The sequence below is a fragment of the Anser brachyrhynchus genome (genome assembly GCF_964034855.1).
Source record: "Anser brachyrhynchus genome assembly, chromosome: 20".
NCBI lineage: Eukaryota > Metazoa > Chordata > Aves > Anseriformes > Anatidae > Anser > Anser brachyrhynchus.
In genome coordinates this window covers 5239617-5261109 of record NC_137713.1, presented here as the reverse complement: position 1 = coordinate 5261109, position 21493 = coordinate 5239617, and the positions used below count along the sequence as shown (strand labels likewise).

The 21493-nt window shown below is 40.8% G+C and overlaps 1 protein-coding gene across 5 annotated transcripts in view; it reads left to right on the top strand.

Moving 5' to 3' along the window:
• TAOK1 (TAO kinase 1) overlaps positions 1 to 21493 on the top strand; it is a 72828-nt gene that overhangs the window by 37300 nt on the left and 14035 nt on the right. For all 5 annotated transcript variants that reach the window (XM_080563299.1, XM_080563303.1, XM_080563301.1 and 2 more), the window contains 14 exons: positions 1581 to 1626; positions 2522 to 2618; positions 3389 to 3502; positions 4314 to 4405; positions 6938 to 7031; positions 8446 to 8527; positions 10528 to 10695; positions 11585 to 11788; positions 13021 to 13155; positions 13737 to 13973; positions 14745 to 14873; positions 16370 to 16573; positions 17044 to 17283; positions 20921 to 21133. In XM_080563299.1, the coding sequence (XP_080419425.1) occupies positions 1581 to 1626; positions 2522 to 2618; positions 3389 to 3502; positions 4314 to 4405; positions 6938 to 7031; positions 8446 to 8527; positions 10528 to 10695; positions 11585 to 11788; positions 13021 to 13155; positions 13737 to 13973; positions 14745 to 14873; positions 16370 to 16573; positions 17044 to 17283; positions 20921 to 21133 (2055 nt within the window). The remainder of the gene's footprint in view (positions 1 to 1580; positions 1627 to 2521; positions 2619 to 3388; positions 3503 to 4313; positions 4406 to 6937; positions 7032 to 8445; positions 8528 to 10527; positions 10696 to 11584; positions 11789 to 13020; positions 13156 to 13736; positions 13974 to 14744; positions 14874 to 16369; positions 16574 to 17043; positions 17284 to 20920; positions 21134 to 21493) is intronic.

Below are 21493 nucleotides of genomic sequence, written 5' to 3'. Positions count from 1 at the left end.
GAGGCACCTGAACATTTACATTGCACAGATGCAGATAAGCGTAGCCAAGGACCTTGGGGATGCTCAGCAAAACTGAACGTAGTTTTTGGAAACAAGATTTAGAAAGTTTTCCCTTTAATTTTCAGAGTCAGGTGACTGTGCTGTTATTCTAATGTGTTTAGCTTGGTGGACTGAGTATTTAAAATATAAATAAAAACTGGAGAAAAAAATATCTCCGTCACTTTTCTCACTTTAAGGAAAAGTGAGAATTTCACTGGTACTGCCTGGGAGACGAGTATGTCAGGTTTATTGGATATTTGAGATCCCTGAACAAAACATTTGGTATGCCCCTGAGTGTTAGTGGTTCAGTACTTTACAGGTTGACTGAATGTATTCCAGAAGTAAGTGTTCAATTGTATTTTAATGGAATAGGCTTGAGTCCCTACTGATAATTGTAAACACAGTATGTTTTGAGTTGTTAGTATTTCTGCTATCTAACTAAATGCTTCTGTTGTATATTGTTTACTTCTGCTGTTTTGTTGTTGGTGGTGGTTTTTTTCTGCATGTGTTTTAGTGACAAAACCAACTAGCTGTTTTTATCTCCGGCAGTCATCTCCTAACCAATTTCAGGCATTTGATTTAAACAAACAAAAAAACAAACCATCAAACTAAATGTGGTTTATTGGAATTTGTTTGCATAAAACTGTGTGTAGGAATAGATGCATTTGGTCATGCAGAGGAAGCATCTTGTCAAACTAAATGTGATTTAGCACCTTTTATTGACAAGGTCTTTCTACTATTATGTACTAAAGAAATCAAATCACTGCAGCAATGATTTAAATTGTAAGTAGAGTTCATGTATCAGCTTCAATAAATCTGTAGGACAAAGTTTTAGTTTTTTTTTTTTTTTTGAAATCTGGCTGGAACAAAATCCTGAAGTAAATCTCTAAATAGCCCCTTAATACTCTGACAAGCTTGTTAAGTGCAATTTAACATTAGTTTTAGGTACATGCATATAGAATAAGGTATGTAATGCAATACATAACAGGCTCTGAAAATGTTCTTGCCTTCCTTAAAAGTGTTGTTGCTTGGTGTCTTACACAAGAAGGCAGTGCTAATTCCAGTAAGAGCTGCTCTTGTGTGAGGGGTCAGTGCTAGTATGGGGCTTATGTTATAAGCAATACTTGCATTGTTGTAGCTGAGCACTGTTGATTCCCAGCTAAGTTTAGCATACAATCCGTGCGAGGATTTTTGCTGGTCACTCTAAATGCCATTTTATTGTTGTTTATTATAGGTTTGTTTTGCAGTACAGTAATTTGCTTCTTCTCATGGACACAATATATTCTGGAATATTTTTTCACCCGCCTTTCTTTCTTACATAAAAGCTATGGAGTTCTAAGCACATGGAGTTTATTAAAGGGCAGTCTGTTTTTATAAAATGTCAAGCTCCTTCTCCTCCTTGCTGGACATGGGGCAGACCAGCAATCTAGGCTGTATTTTATGCACCAGTAATTATTTCTAGATTTCTGTGGGAAAATCTAGAAAATATGCGTTTGCTATCAGAGATTTTCTAACAACTATTCTGATTTCTTCCCATACAGCTTGTTATGGAATATTGTTTAGGATCAGCATCAGACTTACTAGAAGGTATGTCACACATGCTTACTTGAAAAAAATCAGTAGTACAGAGGTAGGATGTTATAGAATCATGGAATGGTCCCTGGGTATATGGTTTTATCTGGGAGAAGAGTATGTGTAGACAGTTTGGGAAATTCTTATGTGAATGTGGTGCTTTTCTGTAGAATATCAATTTTCCTGGATAAGCCCAGTTTTTCTTTAGTTCATATTATTTTTAAGTAAGTTGTCAGTCATCTCCTTATTTTCTTTTGAGTTTGAGATTCTCATGTCACGGCAGTTCAAGATTCATTTCTGAAAACCCTTGCTGTTGATCCTAATGCTTACTAACAACTGTAGGCCTATTGACCAAAATAGCACCGCAGCGGTATTAGGGTTTTACTTGATGAGATCTTTTGTTAAACGGTCGCTTTTCTGTCAGGCTTCTTGAAGTGAACTTTCTTGGAAGAAATATGTGTGTTCAGTAAGTTGCTTATCTCCTACCCTTGCCAGAAGCATTTCAGGACAAAAGGCTGAGCTGTCTGGGAGTCACCTTTATTGCTGCAGTTTGTTTATTTGTGTCTGAATTGTCATAAAGTTCTAGGGTTTGGGAACTTAGATGGAAAATTGAGTTTCAAACATATCTGGGAGAATTGTCACCGAACTGACAAGAATGTAGTTTTCAGTTGCAAAGTAGTCTCTTGATAGTAAATAGCTGCTGTTTTACAGTGAAAGATTACATCTGATTATAAAATGTATTTTATGCTGTGAACTACTTTTAAATTGCACATTTGCTTCTCATGCTGGACCTAGTAAAATTAAGTTTTAGTATTTTCTCTGTGTTTACATTGTTAACAGTACTCACTTGCATGCTGCAAACTACATTGTTTTCTTTAATATTGAATTTCAAATAAATTCTTTCCTGAAGTTCATAAAAAGCCATTGCAAGAAGTGGAAATAGCAGCAATTACCCATGGTGCTCTCCAGGGATTAGCATACTTGCATTCTCACAATATGATCCATAGGTAAGTGGTTATACTTTTGCTGTCTCATGCACTTATAGATAATTTACCTTGTTGATTGTATCCTCTTCATCCCAAATTTAATATTCGTAAGCAGATATTTTCTTTTTGCAGTGACCATAGGCTCCCAAACTAGTAATTCATAATAAAAAAAATCCTAGCAAGCTATGTATTTCTGTATGCGCTGTCTCTGGCGTTCATAATTTCTGCACAAGGGCAGAATTTGCTAAGCTTTTCAGCGCTTGGTATGGTGCTGATTGTTCCCTGAAGCAGTGAATAACAAGGTAGACTGAGTTCACCTAAACAGCTTGCAGCAGCTTCAGTAGAGACATTGTTGGGAAGAGGAGAATGCTAATATTAAAAAAAAAAAAAAAAAGTGTTGAGAAATACACAGCAAGGATAGGATGCAAAAGGCTCTTTTATTTAAAGTACCAGCTACATTTTAGTAGGACGAGCGATTAGAATAATTGCACTGTTAGGACTTTCTGAAAAACATTTATAAATGTTGGTTAAGACGTTATTGCTGAACTGTGTACGAAGCTTATCTAGGTGTGCCATTAGAAGTAGCTGAAATTTTAAGTTGATTTTTAAGACAAGCTAGATTCAAAGATCAAGGGTAACGTTAAGCTATTAGCCCAAAGATTAAAGGTTTTGTCTTTGGAGGAAATGCGGGTATTTTGCAGATTGAACGTGTGAATGCATACTTGTCATGTCCTATAGAAGGTTTTCTTTTTTGGAGAGGAATAATCCTGACATTTGTATTCTATAACCAGAGATATCAAGGCAGGAAACATCCTGCTGACAGAGCCAGGACAGGTGAAACTTGCTGACTTTGGATCTGCTTCCATAGCATCTCCTGCCAACTCATTTGTGGGGACGCCATATTGGTAAGCCAAGTGTTTTAAGCCTTTCTGGCTATGTGAAGTGAAAGGATCATTTACTGGGTATTTAATGTATTTGGACTTCACTGGAGCTAGCCTTGTAATCCTCTAGTTGTGGTAGTGATAAAATGTACTTTGCAAGAGAGATTAAATCGTAATTAGGTTCTGACTCCGAGAAATTGTGACTCCTTGTACTTGTAGTTCACAAAAAGTAATAAAAGTACTTTGTTGTTCTATTTACCCTGACTTTAAGTGGTGGGGGTGGGATTTAATAATCTGTAGTATATTTTAATCCCTCCCCCCAGTGGTTTTAACAATTCGTATGTTCTTACCGCATCTGGCTGTTGAAATAACTGAAGTGTTTTTTCTTTCATAGGAAAGGCCAGGTTCATTGAACAAAACCCTTTGCAGATCCCTTGTATGCTTTTGATCTCTTACACCGAATCTGTGGTGTTTACACAACTGCATGCTATAATTATTTCACCAGAGTTGGCCAGCCAGCTAAACTATTGGAAATGTGGGAGGGCGAGATGGTGGCGATACTCATAAATGGAGAGCTGGGCAAAGCACAAGGAAACATTATGCAGCCTCCTTAGGGGGTTGTACTAGCATGGGTGCCCAGCCGAGTGGCATTCTAAGCTCCATCCACATACGAACTGATCCTTGTTTCCAGTATCCCATGTTCATGCCTGGTATCTTGGGGAATTATGTGTTCGTGGTAGCTGAAATCGGTGAAGCAGTCTGTTTCATTGAAACACTGGTGATGATAATGTGTTCTGTTGCACACAATTTTATGAGCGCTGATTTACTATTTTAGGATGGCCCCAGAAGTGATTTTAGCCATGGATGAAGGGCAGTATGATGGCAAAGTAGATGTTTGGTCTCTTGGAATTACCTGTATTGAGTTAGGTAAGTTATTTTCTTTGCAAAAATTATAAGACAGAACTGTTTAATACATAGAACTTTTCAGCTGAATTACAGTGCTGGAGACATATGTTTGCATCCTTGCCCTGCTTTTCTCAGGGGCTTGAATTTTAGAGAAAAGGACTAAATGTGCTCTACAGAATTAAAGACCAAGTCTCCAACTTGATGTTAATTGAGCTGGTGTTTTCAGTACCCAAAGAAAGAGTTACATAAACAAAGAAAATAGCTAAGCTATATCACTAAAGGTGTTCACGTTCTGTGAGAGAGGTAATTAACTTTTGAACTGAAAAACAGTCTACTTGCTGAACAGGTTTATAAACGAGCCATTGAAAATACCGATGTTAAAATATATTTAGTGGTATAAACTGATGTTTGCCTGGAACTTTAGGATATATGAATGAGTCCTGCAATGATGGGAAGTTTGGGATAAGTGAACAGTTTCAAAGCTATATTCAGTGTACATTGTCATTTGTGAATAGATGTGGCTAGAAAATCTCTTTTACCAAAAGAAAAAAAAAGGAATAATCCAATTTGAAGTGTTAACTTATAAATCAAAACCAGAAGAAATTATGCTACTGCCATTTGAACAGACTTCCTAAAGCTGAACATCAATTGAAAAGGACTACGTTAGTATGGCATTCTATTTAAAAGTACTGCGTGATATTTTCTAGGAACAAAAATACACTCATGGAAGCACAACACAGCACTACTTAGATGTTAGTCAGGACCCAGCTCTTTAGGAGCACGTAGCTGTAAGTTCCAGGGATGGTGAGGTTTATTCCTGCTCGTTGTACCTGAGGCTGCCCTGCCATCCTTGTCAGGTCTCATCGCTTGTGCTCCAAAGCGACCACGCAGGAGGAGCAGCCTGGTGGGGCAGCAGGAGCTCTCAGGAAAACGCTAATCCATGTGAACTGCACAGTTGAGCTAAAAATGCTGTCTGGCATTCCAAACCGTCAACTTCATTTTCTTCCAGGACGCAAAATAGATTCTTTCTTCAGAGCAGAGATTTTTTGTTGCCAATATAAAGCAAGTTCAAGGGGTGTGACTGCCATGACAGAATCCTGCTCTGAGTGGACCGAGGAGATTTGGCTGGCTGCAGTGCTCCAGGAATGCAGTTAGCTCATGGCCACCACACCCCCGGGTGCCTTACTGCACGCTGCATTTTTGCAATACGAAGCGTTAGGCTTTGTGTATGGCTTCTAACTTGGTGGGAGGCGAGGCCAGGTCAAGATGGTAGAGTATTATAGGCTGGATCGGTGTGGTTATCTCATGTGTGTTGGTTTGATTAAGCACGGGAAGGAGGCAAGAAAATGAGACATCTCACAGTCTTCTCAAACTATTGCTTAGTCTTAGAAATGGCCCTCACTGAGGTCTCAGTTTCACTGTTTCCTGAAGATTTGTACTTTATCCAGGTGAGTTAGGAGAAAAAAGATAGGGAGAACGGCCAGTTAAAATAGTTTAATGGATCATCAGTCTGATCCTGAGTAGAGACAACTGGTTATCTGACAGCTTAGAGAAGGTAAATTGCTGCATCTGAGGCTTAATTCCTCAATTTACCAGTTGTCAGGAATTCATAGGGCTTAGTCTGTTCCCTGACAGCAACGAATAGCTGTGATCTCTGATACATAGGTCACTGCTACTATTCGAGTTAAAGAGCAGAATAAAAAATTATTTTTAATCCTTTTTTTTTTCCCAGGAAGGAAAGCTTTCTGTTGCATTTTCACTGGTGCAGGAATGTCCTCATGGCCTGACCAGCTTCTCTGGAATGTTTATAGTGAGGCTGAGCTTTATAGGTTTACCCTATAAACATTCTGATGAAGCTTCAATTTTGTTGTTACAGTGAGATCATCTCCTTCCTCATTAAGTTTTCATGCTGTGTCAGTCTATAAGAGTAACACAAGCTTGAAAGAGAGAAGAGCCAAAGAGAATGCAACTCTCAAAATAGTATGAAGAGTTAGCCTGTTACTGACTTCCTGCCCGGGTGCTTAGTCAGTTCAGTGTGATTCGATGGCTGTTGTAACCAGCTTTTTCTACATCACTGCCGTGATGTCCTGATAAAATTAAAAATTTATTAGCTTTTTAGCAACTCTAGTGTTGTGCTGTTTTGTTTGAAAACAAAACAAACAAACAAAAGCAGAAGGGTGACACCAAACCAAGGATGTTAGTGGCTAAACACTGAGTATAGATCTTACTGTTAACTTACTCCTATTTTAGTGCGTTTAAATGAGTCAGAGAACTCAACTATGATAAACCACGTAATTTAGAAACTTGAGAGGACGAGGCATTTGATCTTCAAAGTGCTTTCATCTTCTGCAGTGGAGAAACTGATGGTATAGGACATATGCCAACATATCTGTCTGATTGCAGGGTAGGGTTGGTTTGGGGTTCCGTGTTCAGGCAACAGTGATTCTGCTGATGTGGTTTTCTTGTTAAAGGGATGTAAACTAAAAAATATAAAAGAGCAAAAAAAACCTGAGACTATCTCCCTATATAAAAATTATTTTCTTTTGTGTGTAGCGGAAAGGAAGCCTCCTTTGTTTAATATGAACGCAATGAGTGCCTTATATCACATAGCGCAGAATGAATCCCCTACACTACAGTCTAATGAATGGTGAGTATTACTGAGGGAGGAATGTTGTAGGGAATTGCTGTAAATGGAGTGCTTTGTCATGCTGAGTTCTTGAAATGGCTGGATTCCTGTTGGGAAGATGTGAGCTGGAAGGTTCTTATTAGGTTTGCTGTACACTATACACAAAATTGACCAATTACTAAATATGCATTTTAGGGTCTAGAATGTAGTAGAAACAGGACGAGCTGCTGGAAGAATGCAAGATCCTGTAATAAATAAAATACATGGGTCAGTAAACTTTTGAGGCTCAGAGGCTAGCCAAAAATGTGGGGTTTAGTGTTTTTCCTTCTTTTTTTTTTTTTTTTTAAATCACAAACCACACTGTCAATTCCTAAACCTTGTTTTGCTGAAGTATTGCTCTGGAAGATGAAGACACTGCTTGTATGTGGCAAGTGTCTGTTGCATAAACTTCAGAAGAGTAAATCACAGTAGCAACATTTTATGCCTCCCAGACTCAAATGACTGTCTTTTTTGAAGCAGTAAACTGATTTCAAAAGTTAAAAACTTCCTAATTATGTTTTTCTGAGCTGTAGTCCTAGGCCCCTAACATAATACATTGTACCTTATTTTTAGATTTTTTTTTTCTACTTCAGAGATTTTCTGGTTAGGCTATTTCACACCCTGGTGCTTGACAAAACATTCAACTCATTTTCTGCATTTTTGTGACCAAAAGATGCAAGAACTTAATTTACTGAAAAATTGCGGTAGCAAAACCCGACATTGCGTGATGGGGAGGCGGGGTGGGATGGAAAAAGAAAGAAAACCTGTACAGCCGATGTACCGCTATTGTCAGTGTTTAATCATGCTCTTCTGGAAACTTGTGTTCAGGGGAAAAAAAGACGAAATAGGGAATTTTAGCTTATGGGGGAAGAGGTGGTGTTACTAAACAAATCATGGCCTTAAGCCTTCCTTGTGACAGATTGCACAACAGGGTGGAAGTCGGGTCTGAAGGCATTTCAGGAATGGTGTGTTGATACAGTCTGAGGATGGAACACACCTGCACACGGCGGGCAGAGCAGGCCAGAAGCTCTGCTTAGGCCTTGAAGAGTTTGTGCAACACAGAATTTGACAAGTTAGATGCTCACATGGAAATAAGTGGGTGTCTACTTTTATACAAAACTTCTGTTGCTCTTGAATTGCCACGTGTTTTTTAAGTTCTTGAGCTGAAACGTTCTCTGGAAGCTGAGAATCAGGAATCTGCCCACTGGTAGCTGTGAGCTTTGGCTTGGTTAGGGACGTCAGAGGCTGTGGTAGGAGGTGGTGGGTCTGTTTGATTTCTCCCCACTCTTCTTACTAGCAGCACCCAGATGTGAATGTCTTGATGCCTTAATGAGCTTTCAAAATTAACTGGGTAGTTAATTCAGATGGATTTTTTTTTCCCCTTTCCTTGCCACAGGTCTGATTATTTTCGAAACTTCGTAGATTCTTGCCTCCAGAAGATTCCTCAAGACAGGCCCACATCAGAGGAGCTTCTGAAGGTTGGCTTGCTTGTCCTTTTTGTTTTCCACGTGGTAGTAAGAACGTCATGGGGCACAGCCCCGTTCTCTGTCTCACCTATAGTACTAGGTTACAGTTAACAATGCTCTGCCTGCTAGCCTTCATATCTGTGAGCTACGGGGTCTGGGGAGTGTAATCAGCTGGCATTCCTAGCTGTGCTGACCCTTTGCAGCATCTTGGGCAGTTCCCCAGGTGATTCTCCATGCCAGCCTTGTTCTCATGATGAGAACACGCAAGTGACACTGACTGACCGTCAACATGTCGAGGGTTTCGGTTGCTTAAGCTCAGTTTATCCTTCCAGTGATTATAATTAATCCTGACAGAGCTGCCATGCATTAGTTAACAAATGCCTTTCTTTACTTCCCTCTTTATTCTATGCTATATATACCCCTAAAGGCTTTTTATCCTCTCCCATCACCTATGTGCTTTACACGTAGGACTGAGATCGGCTGTTCTAATGGTATCTCTGGGGGGAAGGGGGCAGAGAAAGGCAGATTTTCTTCCCCATGCTTTACCTGGACATGAATATGCCTCAACCATCTGCAAATTATCTCCTGCTTTATTTCTTAGGGTTTTGGTTTTTTGTTTTTCCTTCATTTTTCCTCCAGTATGCTGCAGATACTGGATACCAACGTGGTAGATGGTTGCAAAACGCTGACGTGTTCCCTGAGCGAACACAGCTCGCACAGAACCTAGGTGTTACAGCTGCTTTATTATAAGTGTGACTTTGATGGATTTCCTCTGTGGCATCAGGTGGCATTCAGAATTTTGCTAGCTTGTCATTCTCTTTGCAGTGCTCGTGACATTGTTTTGGGGGATTTTTTATCCCTGCCATGTTTCTGCTAAACAGCCATTTTCCAAAATATTGCATTAACTGAAAATGGATGCTATTTATGAAGGTTTTATCATCACCTTCTTGCATGTTTTTACTTAGATGGTTCTGAGGACTTTTGCCTCTTTAAAAATGGTGCATTCAGAAAGTAAAATGCAATTACCCAGTAAAGGTTTTGGTGTGGGTGTGTAGTCCTGCCATTTCAGAATTCTGCAGATTGGTTTTATTTTGAGCAATGCACTGCAATTAAAGAGAACATTGATGGAAATTAAACGTTTGCGAATGTATTCCTTCCATATCTATAGTCTGAAACAGCTGCATGCCACTTTAGAGGGACAGGTAGGGAATGTGACATGTTGGAAATGGCAATACAGCCCTCCAAAGGAACAAAATGAAACTAGTGGTGATGTTAATAATGACTCATGCTTGCACAGCACATTTCATTTAGAGACTGGAAAAACTGCTTCTGACATACATAGGGAAGACTTGTTTTACCTATTAGCAAAATGTGGCTACCTTTGCAGTGAAATGCAGTGAGTATCTCTCAAAAAGAAGAAAAAAAAAAAAGCATAAAAAAAGCTTTTAGGACTGAGCGTGCAGTTCACAGCCTATTTTATGACTGAGCTATATGCTTGAATATTTGATTCTCAAGCTTTATTAAACTAAGAAAATGGTTTTATAGCAAGAGTTAGCTGATATGTTATTCAACATTTGGTTAGAGATGTTAACCAATATAAGACTTTTAGCACTTATTTATTTATTATTTAATTTATTAGTTATTAGCTATTTGCTGCTCTTCCCCCACTGAGACACAGCTAGATAATGTCTCCAAATACCCAACACCCAAAGAAGTCTAATTTTAAACTGAGCCTGTTTTCATACTACATGCAATACCACTTCTGTTTTTTTTTTCCCTGTTTTGTTTCACATCGTTATTTTTTGGTGGTTGTCTCCCATCAGAAAACAATCATTCAGAAATCTGTCTGGATCATGAAATCTGAACATAGTGGCAATGTAAGCTGTCAAGGTATTCTCCTCCTGTGTAGAAAAGAGGTCTAACAAAACCAGCAAGATTTCCTAACTGTTACATCCTCAAAGTATGTGCACTGGAGGCATGAGAGGTCCCTCACCTATTTGTGTGTTCTGCAGCACATGTTTGTTCTTCGGGAGCGGCCTGAAACAGTGTTAATAGACTTGATTCAGAGAACAAAGGATGCAGTGAGAGAACTGGACAACCTGCAGTATCGTAAAATGAAGAAGCTCCTCTTCCAGGAGGCACACAATGGCCCTGCAGTTGAAACACAGGAGGAGGAGGAGGTGAGAGAAACTTTGGATGTCATCACTGAACCAGAGAAAGATGATGTCATTTAAATAACTGTAGCTCAGATATTGCTAAAATGAATGGATGCTGTTTACACACCTGGCTATAAACTGTCTTCCTGTCTGTACTTGGAATAAAGCCTACCTCAAGGCACATACAAGGACAAACAAGGTAGATGGCTAGTACTGTGAAGAAGCTGTGCCATTTGTCCATGCCTGAACAGTTAACTTCCAGTTATGCAAATCTTACCTTCTTTTGCCCATTTATAGAGCTTTATTAGGACTTTTTCATAACTGTAGCTAGTCCCTATTTTGACTGTGTGTAACAGGCTCTTGGTAGTCTTCTGGATACACTCAGAGAATGTTCTTCTGAGGCTTAAGACAGAGAAATTTGTACTTGATTTAAAAAAAAAAAAAAAGGCACAGGAAATCATTTGTCTTTTTTTGGGTTGCCTGCTGCAGTCACCACATGGAAATTCAGACTCCCTGAATTGCAGAGAGTCCAATGCTCTCATCTACAGAAAGGAACTGTGCAAGGTGCGGGGTCCCAGCTGAACACTTACTTAGATGATGCTGGTGTCAGAACAGTTTCTGGTGACACGCTGGTGCTGATTCAAGATAGAGTTCAGCTTGTTAACAGGCTCGCTGTTGAAAAGAATCTGACATCAGCCAGTTAATCTTGACAAGGTTGCTTCTTTCTCTCCCCAGCATCCCACAAGAGAAATGTTTCACGACAATGCCTGGAGGGTGGGAACTGCCATGACATGGCAGGCAGATACCTATATAAAGGAAGGGAATGAACATATAATTTGGTAATGTCCATAGATAGAGCTGTAATGGATTTGAGTTTTCTTGTTTTGTTTTTCTAATAATTCCTTTCTCCTAGGAACAAGATCATGGTGTCGGCAGGACAGGAACAGTGAACAGCGTCGGAAGTAATCAGTCCATTCCTAGTATGTCTATCAGTGCCAGTAGCCAAAGCAGTAGTGTTAACAGTCTTCCAGATGCCTCAGATGATAAGAGTGAGCTGGATATGATGGAAGGGGACCACACGGTGATGTCAAATAGCTCTGTCATTCATTTAAAGCCGGTAAGCATTGAATTTTTGGCTGGATAACTTTGAAAATATAAAATGGGAGTGGGTTTGTATTGATACAATGATAAAAAGCCATTGAGTGCTTCCTATTCTAAATCACTATTGGCAGTTCGTAATGTTGTGTCCCAAATACATTAATGTGCATTGGGAACTTTGGAAGGTAGCTGTAAAAATCATTTCTATTAATTCAGTAATAATTATTTTAGTAATGGAATTGTTTCAAAATTGTTTGCTTGATCATGAGGACTTGGAATGGCAGGTTGTGAACACATCCGTTTAGTGAATGCCCTTACCTTGCAGAGCACTGCTTCATGGCACAAAAGGATGCGAGAGCTCCCCTGTTTTTCCTCCTAGTTAATGAATTCTTAAATTTAAGACCCACACTAGTGGTTGAAATCTGTTCCTGGTGCCCCCAACTTCCCAGTACTTGATTTGAATATTTGGTTAATGAGCAAAGAGGCACAGAAAAAGAAATGCAGCACTGTGGCCATGGCAAGCTGTGAAATCCCTTTGAGTGCCTTACCCCTCTGTATGATGAAGGATAACTGCAGAGTGTCGCTCTGAACCGTGCTGCTCTTGCTACGGAGGGGTTATCATACATTTTCTCAAACCAGTAACGTTTCCCTAGCTAATGATAGGTGTGGTTAGAATGTTTTGTTCTTTGCCCAGATATGCAACAAAGACACAGGTATTTCCTCAGGGAGTTAATTAGTATATCATATCTAACTACTAATCGCTCTGTGATGAATGACAAACTCAAAATAAGAATGTGGAATACACCATGACAAATTTTAAATTTTGCTTTGAGGTATTCCTGTAGTGGGTGTAATGAAAATCATCCTCTGTCTTTCAGGGTTACAAAGATGTTGTTTTTGTCTCTCTGACTTGATATAATCTACTTTATAGCTTTTATGCTTTGCTGAAGTAAACTATTTAACTCAGTTTTCAGTTTTCCATTTATTTTTCTCATTTACAGCAGTAATTAGTAATTTTCCTCCTAGTAATAAAATTGCACAATGAAATTTCCAAATTAAACATCCTAGATCACAGCTCCCATTGCGATATATTCCTTGGTCCAACCTATTGGCAGGAGGATCCCTCAGAGCTGATGAATGTAAAAAGGGTTTACTTTCTTTTCTTTTAAATGTTTTTTGTATCAAACCAAAATAAAAATATTTAGTAACGGTGATTCTTTTTATTCTCTCATGTTAATATTTGCTGATAAGGAGGAAGAAAACTACAGAGAGGAATCAGATCCTCGAACAAGGGCATCAGAACCCCAGTCTCCTCCCCAAGTATCTCGCCACAAGTCTCATTATCGCAATCGAGAGCACTTTGCTACTATACGCACAGCATCGCTGGTACGTTAAGCTTTTTATTTTGATGAAGTTGTAGAGGAAGGGATGCCTTTGAACACGGCACTATTAAACTACTTAGAGCTTTTATGATTTCATGAGAATATGAGCTATCTTCATTGACTGAGATATTATCACTGAAATAGCTTAATGTGAGTTAATAAAAGCTTAAATGAGACACCTGGACAAACGTAATTTGTGTATATTAGATATTTATAAAACCAATAGGCTTAGTAGAATGCAGGAAATAGCTTATAATAATAAGCTGGCTTTTATTTTCATATGTATATTATGTACATTTGTGTATGCATGTACATATGCACACTCATATTACATCGGGCTAAAGAGACATTATTTAGCACCAGCTTTATAACAATTGTACAGTTTTTCTGCTGGATCCCATGTGAGCTTATCATCTACAGCAGAATTCAGTTTTTAATCTGCTCTACTGCCATGAGGAGGTGTGCTTTTCTTTACAACAAAATTACATTTCTTTACTGAATAGTTTTCTTTTGTGGTCTGAAGACTGCTGAAAAGCAGATGAAGCAGCATTAACTTACTCTGCCCCGATGTGGTTATCTTCCTAGGTGACAAGGCAAATGCAGGAACATGAACAAGACTCTGAACTCCGAGAGCAGATGTCTGGCTATAAACGTATGAGACGGCAACACCAGAAACAACTGATGGCATTAGAGAATAAACTGAAGGCAGAGATGGACGAGCATCGCCTCAGGTTGGACAAAGATCTTGAAACACAGCGTAACAATTTTGCTGCAGAAATGGAAAAGCTAATTAAAAAGCACCAAGCAGCCATGGAGAAGGAGGTAGGAGATTACAGTTTAACGGACTAGTCTGTATTTGTTAATTACATTGAATTGTCCACTTCCCCTCACTGATGAACAGATGACATTGTAGTCTCTTACATGTCTGTTTTCAGGAGCCAAGCAAATTGCTAATTAGAAAAAGGCTAATACAGCACCTCCTTACACTAAGGGGTTTATGTAACTAGAGGAAAGGTATGTCCTTCATCACAGTGCGTTATACTAAATGTTAGTATGCTGACCCCAGAAAAACTACTGTAAGGGTTTTCCTTTCTTTTGCCTTGTATATGCTGTCAATAACTGACTGCCATTGAGTGTTATGGAGGCAGATGAGCCTGCAGAGAAATGTGCCAGCTGTGCTTAAAGGCTCACTGTCTAGTTGCTTGTGGATATGGGGGTTTTTATGCTTTTAAATAATTTATAATGAAGTGGTGCCACCTACAGAGATTATTATTGATTATTTGTTCATCTTAGATCTCTTGGTGGAGGGCTAAGGATATAGCTGGTCGTAAAGTGTTGACTTTGTTAGGAAAGAATAGCTGAACAGTAGGATTGAGAAAATGAAGCGCTGAAAAAGGACTCCTGCTGGTGCATTGTTGGGGTGGGGGGGAATAAGAAGAGGTTGAGGGCAAACTCCTCAGGCTTGTGCTTTTTCAGAGTCATGGTGAGTATTGTTGTTGTTGTACCATGAGTTCCAGGTCTTGGGGCTAAAATGGAACATAAGCTACAATTGATTAGGCCTCAGAAACTGATCTGCTTCTGGATTTGCTGTAGGCTAAAGTGATGGCCAACGAAGAAAAAAAGTTTCAACAGCATATTCAGGCCCAACAGAAAAAAGAATTGAACAGTTTCCTGGAGTCCCAGAAGAGAGAATACAAACTCCGTAAGGAGCAGCTGAAAGAGGTAACCCATCTGTAATGAGGAATGTGAACCAATAGTACAGTGTATGATACAGTGTGAGAGTGGTGAGTGGTTGGAAATAAGAGTGCCAATGTGAGCAAGAAATCTTTTGGTGGACTGCAGCAAGTTCTGCATTTCATGGACAAAGTCTTGTATGTACCGTATTTGTCTCATGTCTTTGACCTTAGAGTAAGAGGGTTGAAAAAACAAAGTTTAAGAAAGGTTATGAGCATTTTTCTCATACCTGGTTGCTGCAGATATTGAATGTGCACTGCAGCAGTTAGTGAAGTTTTCATCACTAAAATGATATTTCTGCAGCATGAAGAAAACAGAGCAGTAAAGGTGACCTGCAGATTATGTTTAAAGGCAAATATCTGTGAAAACACTTAATTTTAATGGAGAAAGCAGTCTAATAGTTCAGTAATCGCTGTATTGTCGTGAAAACCATGACCTTTGTGAAATGCAGAGAAACTGTAGAATCAAACTTCCTGATTCTTTTTATGGAGTGGCTGAAAGTGTAAGCACTATAAATAATTTTTTTGAAAGAACCATTTAGAGCTCAACCATCAACTTGTGTGACGCAGCCTTGGAACTTTCCCCAAAGGAGAATATTCCCAAACATAGACATTTCCTGGGAGAAAAAGGCCAAAGAGCAGTAAAGCCATGAAAGATTTAACAAAACTATAGTAGCATGGGCTTTTTATAAAAACACGGAATCTTCTCCTGGGCAGGCAGTAGATCACAGTGTAGCAAAACCCACTGATATACAGAGGAATTCTGTCTCATGCTTAAGGTGAAATGTATCACAACTCTAGTTACTGTATGGTACCTCTAGCATGCAGTTCAAGTAAGCAGATTCTTTTGTGACAGATGCCTCATGCTGTATATCTATTACAAATGTGGAAACTGTGGCCTTAAGTTTCACCTGTGCACTTCTTTTTATTGTTTTTGTAAGTTATGGAATCTTAGTGAGTGGTCCCGCCATAATGAGTTCCTTACAAAACGTGTATGTTTTTTGACCAAGGAAGGTGCAAGAATTTTCTGTTGTGCTTCGTGTGACTGGAGATCGGTGCGAGCAGTGTTTGTAAATGAGATAGGGTGACAACAGTTTTCTTCTCATCTCACTCCTTTGGGACCGTGTAGAAACGTGTCAAGCATCAGGCACTATGGCAGGACCTCCAAGTGCCTTTATTTTCCATGGCAAGCCATCATTTTTATGTTTTGAGGTAATATATATGTCTGGGAACTGTGGATATGAACCCGATTTTGGCTCATTAAAAGGGCCAATGCAAAAACAAAACAAAAGGCAGCTATGAATTGTCTCCTGGTGTTCCTTTGGATATGCGATATGATGCGTTTTGCAGAGGCTTAGATCATAATGAACGTGAGAAGACCATGTGGAATGGCTTTGTCTGCAGCATGGTTTATTAGGCAGGTCCACCCAGCTGTTCAAGGCCGAAGAGCTACTATTCCACAATTAATTACCTTACTCTTATCAGGAGCTGAATGAAAACCAGAGCACTCCAAAGAAGGAGAAGCAGGAGTGGCTCTCCAAGCAGAAGGAAAACATCCAGCATTTCCAGGCAGAGGAAGAAGCCAACTTACTGAGGCGTCAGAGACAGTACTTGGAGCTGGAGTGTCGCCGTTTTAAGAGACGGATGCTCCTCGGCCGCCATAATCTGGAGCAGGACCTGGTTCGGGAGGTAAGGGAATAGGCAGAGATGGGGCTCTGGAACCATCTGTATGAAATGCATCTCTCAGAGTACCTGCCATCCAACTGCAGTCTCACCGAAGTATTAATTTACCAATCTAAAATATTGTAGTAAAATAATGGTTTGGTATTTTTTCAAATCATTAAGAGTCAAATGTTCAGATTAGTCTCCTATTTCGAGAGAATTGTTAGGTCCAAAAAGTCGCAGATGCAACAATTAAGGTCCTTTCTAGAAAGTGCTTACTGTGAAACCTGTTTTGCATCTAGAACAGGAAGAAGAAAAGTGAAATGAGGAAGGAAAAATTACCGGTAGTGTACTTCTGATAAGATGTAGAAACCCTGCTTTGTCCTCAAATGTCTTGGAAGGAGAGAAATGCCCTTGTGAACAGAGTGAAATGTCATGTTGTACTTTGAGATTTACATTCTCAAAGAAGCTAATAATTCCCTTTGTCGTCCTGGTAGGAGTTAAACAAAAGGCAGACCCAGAAGGACCTGGAGCACGCCATGCTGCTGCGTCAGCACGAGTCCATGCAGGAGCTGGAGTTCCGCCATCTCAGCACCATCCAGAAGATGCGCTGTGAGCTGATCCGACTCCAGCACCAGACCGAGCTCACCAACCAGCTGGAGTACAACAAGCGCCGGGAGCGGGAGCTGAGGCGTAAGCACGTCATGGAGGTCCGGCAGCAGCCCAAGAGCCTGAAGGTACGACGCGGTGTAGGGCTGCTGGGCGTCAGCTGCGGGAATGGGCTGGTGGTGGTGGAGAAGTGGTACGTTGCAGCTCGCTTCTCGTTCGCAGTGTATGTGAGCCCAGGGTATTTTGAAGCTTGTTAATTTGAAGAGGTGTCTAATTTGACAGTGAATATCTTGTTATAAAAGTACCTTGTTTGTCAAGTTGTGTGACCGCACCAGGTGTCTGCAAGCACCATACGTACGAACCATAGCAATGGTGACCAGGGTTGCAGTGCGTTGTAGGCAGGCTGTAACAGCACTGTTCCCTCGTTTTGTTTGAAAAGCTGTTATTCCCAGCAAAGAGTCTTCCTTTTTGTGGTAGGTTAAAATCTGTTTAATCTTTTCAGTGCCATTTCCCCCCCCCCTTCTTCCTACGCTGTGTTCTGATCCTCTTCTCCTCGCATACACAAGAAGAGAATCTACTTTTCTGTAATGAAGCTGTGTCATTTAAAAAAAAAAGTGAAATGCACTATCAGTCTTGGCTTGCACACCTTGTTGATGTCTTTTATATTGAAGCTGGTATGTTAGCAAGTGTGGGGAAGAGAGAAAGATACCGGCCAACTGCAGTGTCCTCAGGAAGCTCCTAGCACTGACCTTTGCCATGATGTGCTCTCATGGGTTTCTTGTAACTGCAGTGGCTGACCAAAACTATAGGGCCTCTGTAACTGAGGCTCTTGTTTTCATTGCAAACCCTCACTTCATCCAAAGAAGTCCAGTGGTTTATTCTGAAGCGTCTAAGAATGGAGTGTAAGGCTTCCACATAGCTGCCTGGTACATTTCCTTTGAGGAGGCAGACTGCTCTCCACCCAGTGTTCAGCTGTGCCAGTGACAAAATGAGTGATGGCATACTGAACATGAGATCTTTGTTGTTCTGGGTCTTCCTGCTTTGTGATATTTCACATCTGACTTAGTTTGCACCAACTGCAAGTCATCTTCTTGCAGAGAAGAAAACAAAACAGCTTGAAATGAGAACTTCAGCAAGAAAAAGAATGTTATTTGTCAATATTAGAATAATATTTAATAGTGAAAACCTAGCTTGTGAGTACAAGGGACCATCTGATCACTGTTGAGAATCTCCAAGGATATAAAGTATAAATAGCTGATGACTTCACAGGGAAGCTGCGCCGCACTCTGAGCTGAATAAAACTGAAGCAGCTGCATTAGGTTGATCCTTCGGAGATTAGCATGAATGAGTTCTGCCTCCCCAAGGTGATGCGGCGCAAACACGAGTGGGCAGCACGTCCCTTTGCGCTCCTTGCTGGCAGTGGGGACAGCAGAATCGGAGGTCTGTAGAGGCTTAGCTGCCCTCTCACCTCTGCAGACCACCCAACCCCGTCCCTTCTGCAGTGAGGACAGGGCTGGAGCGTTTTGGCAGCGGGCACGGAAAGCTTGCACTGTGCCTTGCATGGCTGTTCTGCGATTAGTGAAGGATTTCAGGCTTGAGCTGTCAATCCAGCACCTTTGCATGCACACAGCGCTAATAACGCAGCCTGCTGGACAATTGTTCGGTTTGTAGTACAATCCCCCATTTATTGAGGCTGTTTCCTAGAATTAACTCATTCTCTTGCTTCTAATGCAGGCGAGTATTCTTATTTGCCTAGATAATTTGACTGTTTGTTCAGTTTCTCTCTCCAGCCATGTTTTCCCTGGAGGGCACATCTCAGGCTTTCCCTTTGTTATTTCGTGAAGGCTTTTGTCCTGAAAACAGTTTTTTTTAACGGTCAGTGTCTGTCGCTGCTGTTACGGCACCAGAAGGACTGGTAACTAGAATTCAGTAGAAACTGCTCTGTTATTATTTTGAGCGTTTTAATTGTGATGCAAATAGCCTCTTGCTGGTGTTTCACAATACTAGGTCAAAATGATCTTGTCAGAAGTCTGACTGGAAACCTTACCCCTCCCTTCTGTTTCCTGTTGTTGAAGACCTCGGGTTGGAAGGCAGTAAACAGGCTGGTGTCCAAGTGAAACTTCGCAGAAAGTGAGGGCAAAATAGATTGCTGATGGTCTGCTGGGACCAGGTCCTTGATGGGAACGTGTAACCTGCAGACGTTTCTCTTAGGGGCAGGGAGAAACCACCTTACGAGGTTTCCTGGTGGGAAATAACGTACTGTGAATTTAGAATTGGTAAAAGCGATGTCTTCCTCTCCGTGATCGATTTGTTTGAATAAAACCCATCTCTGTCCTGTTTTCTGCATCAGGTTGGCAAGGTGGAATTGTTGGTTTATGCAACAAAACTTGCTGATGGCTAAATTGGGCTGGATGCATTGTCTGATCCCACCGGGTCTTTGTAGGTAGCTCCAAGTGCTGTGCTCATCGCCTGCCCTGCTGAGCCTGGAGCTAGTGCCAGGAGCAGTCAGCGGAGGAGCTGACGGGAGACATGCGCATATATCTGCATTGCTGGTTAGGTCCCAGGGCTCTCCCAACTTATTCCAGGGACAGAAATCCACTCCTATGCTCTATTCCTGCCCCAAGTGCATCAGGATGTGACCATGGTGGCTGACGGTGTGAATGGACCAGACTGTATTGACTGTGCTGGTGTGGTTTGTTCTGTTTTGTTTCATTGTTTGGTTTTGTGTGTTGTTCTCCATGGTAAGAAAAAACCCAACTTGACTGTCTGTCAGTTAACCGCTGTCACTCATCACTTCTGGATTTGGTCGGGTTTTGTTATAAGTATCCCAGCCAGTCCTCCCGTAAAAAGGTTCCACAACACCTTCCTTTTCAGGGCCTTAAAACATTTGGCAGGTGTTATCCCTTACAAGCTGCTCTGGAGGCAGGTAAGGGAGGTGAAAGAAAGAAATAATTTATCCAAGGTCATACAGCAAAGTCGGGCCCAGATACCTTTTCCGAGATTGATGTCTCCCGGCCCTGTGTGCAATACCAAAGTTATGTCTCTGCACAGTACTGAGATGCAGCAAGTGCAAAAAGAAAACTCGATCTCCAGTAAGCCTCTGTTGGGACTGGGGAATTGTTTTGTTTGCTAGACTGGCACCATACCAGTGTTGCTTGTGGTATTCATCTTCAAGTGTCAAACCTTTCCCAACCATTTTTGCTTATCTTTATGAAAACCAGACTCTTAAAGTTAAGAGTTAAACATATCTTACCTTCATCAAACCCTCAACGGAAAAAGTGTTGCTCTTTTTCCCTGTCCCTTCCCATGCACCAGATCTGCTTCTTCTCATAACATTAAGTGCTGTTCATATATATGTGCCATACAAGCACGGTCATGTGCAAGTATGGCTTTTGGTGCTAATTAATATTAGTCCTGTCCCTCAAGAACTCTTCTTGAAAAGCAACACCCAGCACTGGATCCAGTCCAGTGACAAATGTGAGGCTCTTTGTGCGGAGACAGCTGTATTTAGGCTGGAGCTTTGTTATAAAAGTGTCTCTATTGTAATTGTTTTGCACAGTGGCAGTGTCAAAGCAGCTGCAGCAGTAGTCATTGCCTCTTGTATATTTTGCTTCCCTCCTTGCACTGTAGATGTTAATATACATTTGTGTATTCTTGAACTCATATCCTTAATGTAATCCTAAATATCCATTTGAATGGATATTTCTCCCATTTGAAACACGCTGTTTTTTTTTTCTTTTGTTTGTGTCCCCTCCATCTTTCCAGTCAAAAGAACTACAGATAAAGAAGCAGTTTCAGGATACATGCAAGATCCAAACCAGACAGTACAAAGCACTGAGAAACCATCTGCTGGAGACCACGCCAAAGAGTGAACATAAAGCTGTCCTCAAACGGCTCAAGGAGGAGCAGACCCGGAAGCTGGCTATCCTGGCTGAGCAGTATGATCACAGCATTAATGAAATGCTCTCTACACAAGCTGTGAGTCGCCTCCGAGGGACCCACGGTTCCTCAGCCAAAGAGGGATGTTTGCATTTTAACCGATCTGTATCCTGACAGCAGGCTATCTGCTTCCTTGCTACACATGCCATACCCTGCGCAGTCGTTCCTCTGTATTTAAAAAGCTGAATTCAAATACAGAGGAAAGAGGTATTACTGCCATCAGACAGGTTGGAGCTGAAGCTGCTCTTGCAGAGATGCAAAGTGATGCATCCGTGTGGCTAAAGGTCTGCTTTTGCATGAAGTCTGACAGCGTGAATGTCTCTGTTAGAGCATCATTAAATCATGTGCAGCTTGCTGTCATGAGTCGTTTAGGTTTTGATTTGTCGGTGATACCAGCCA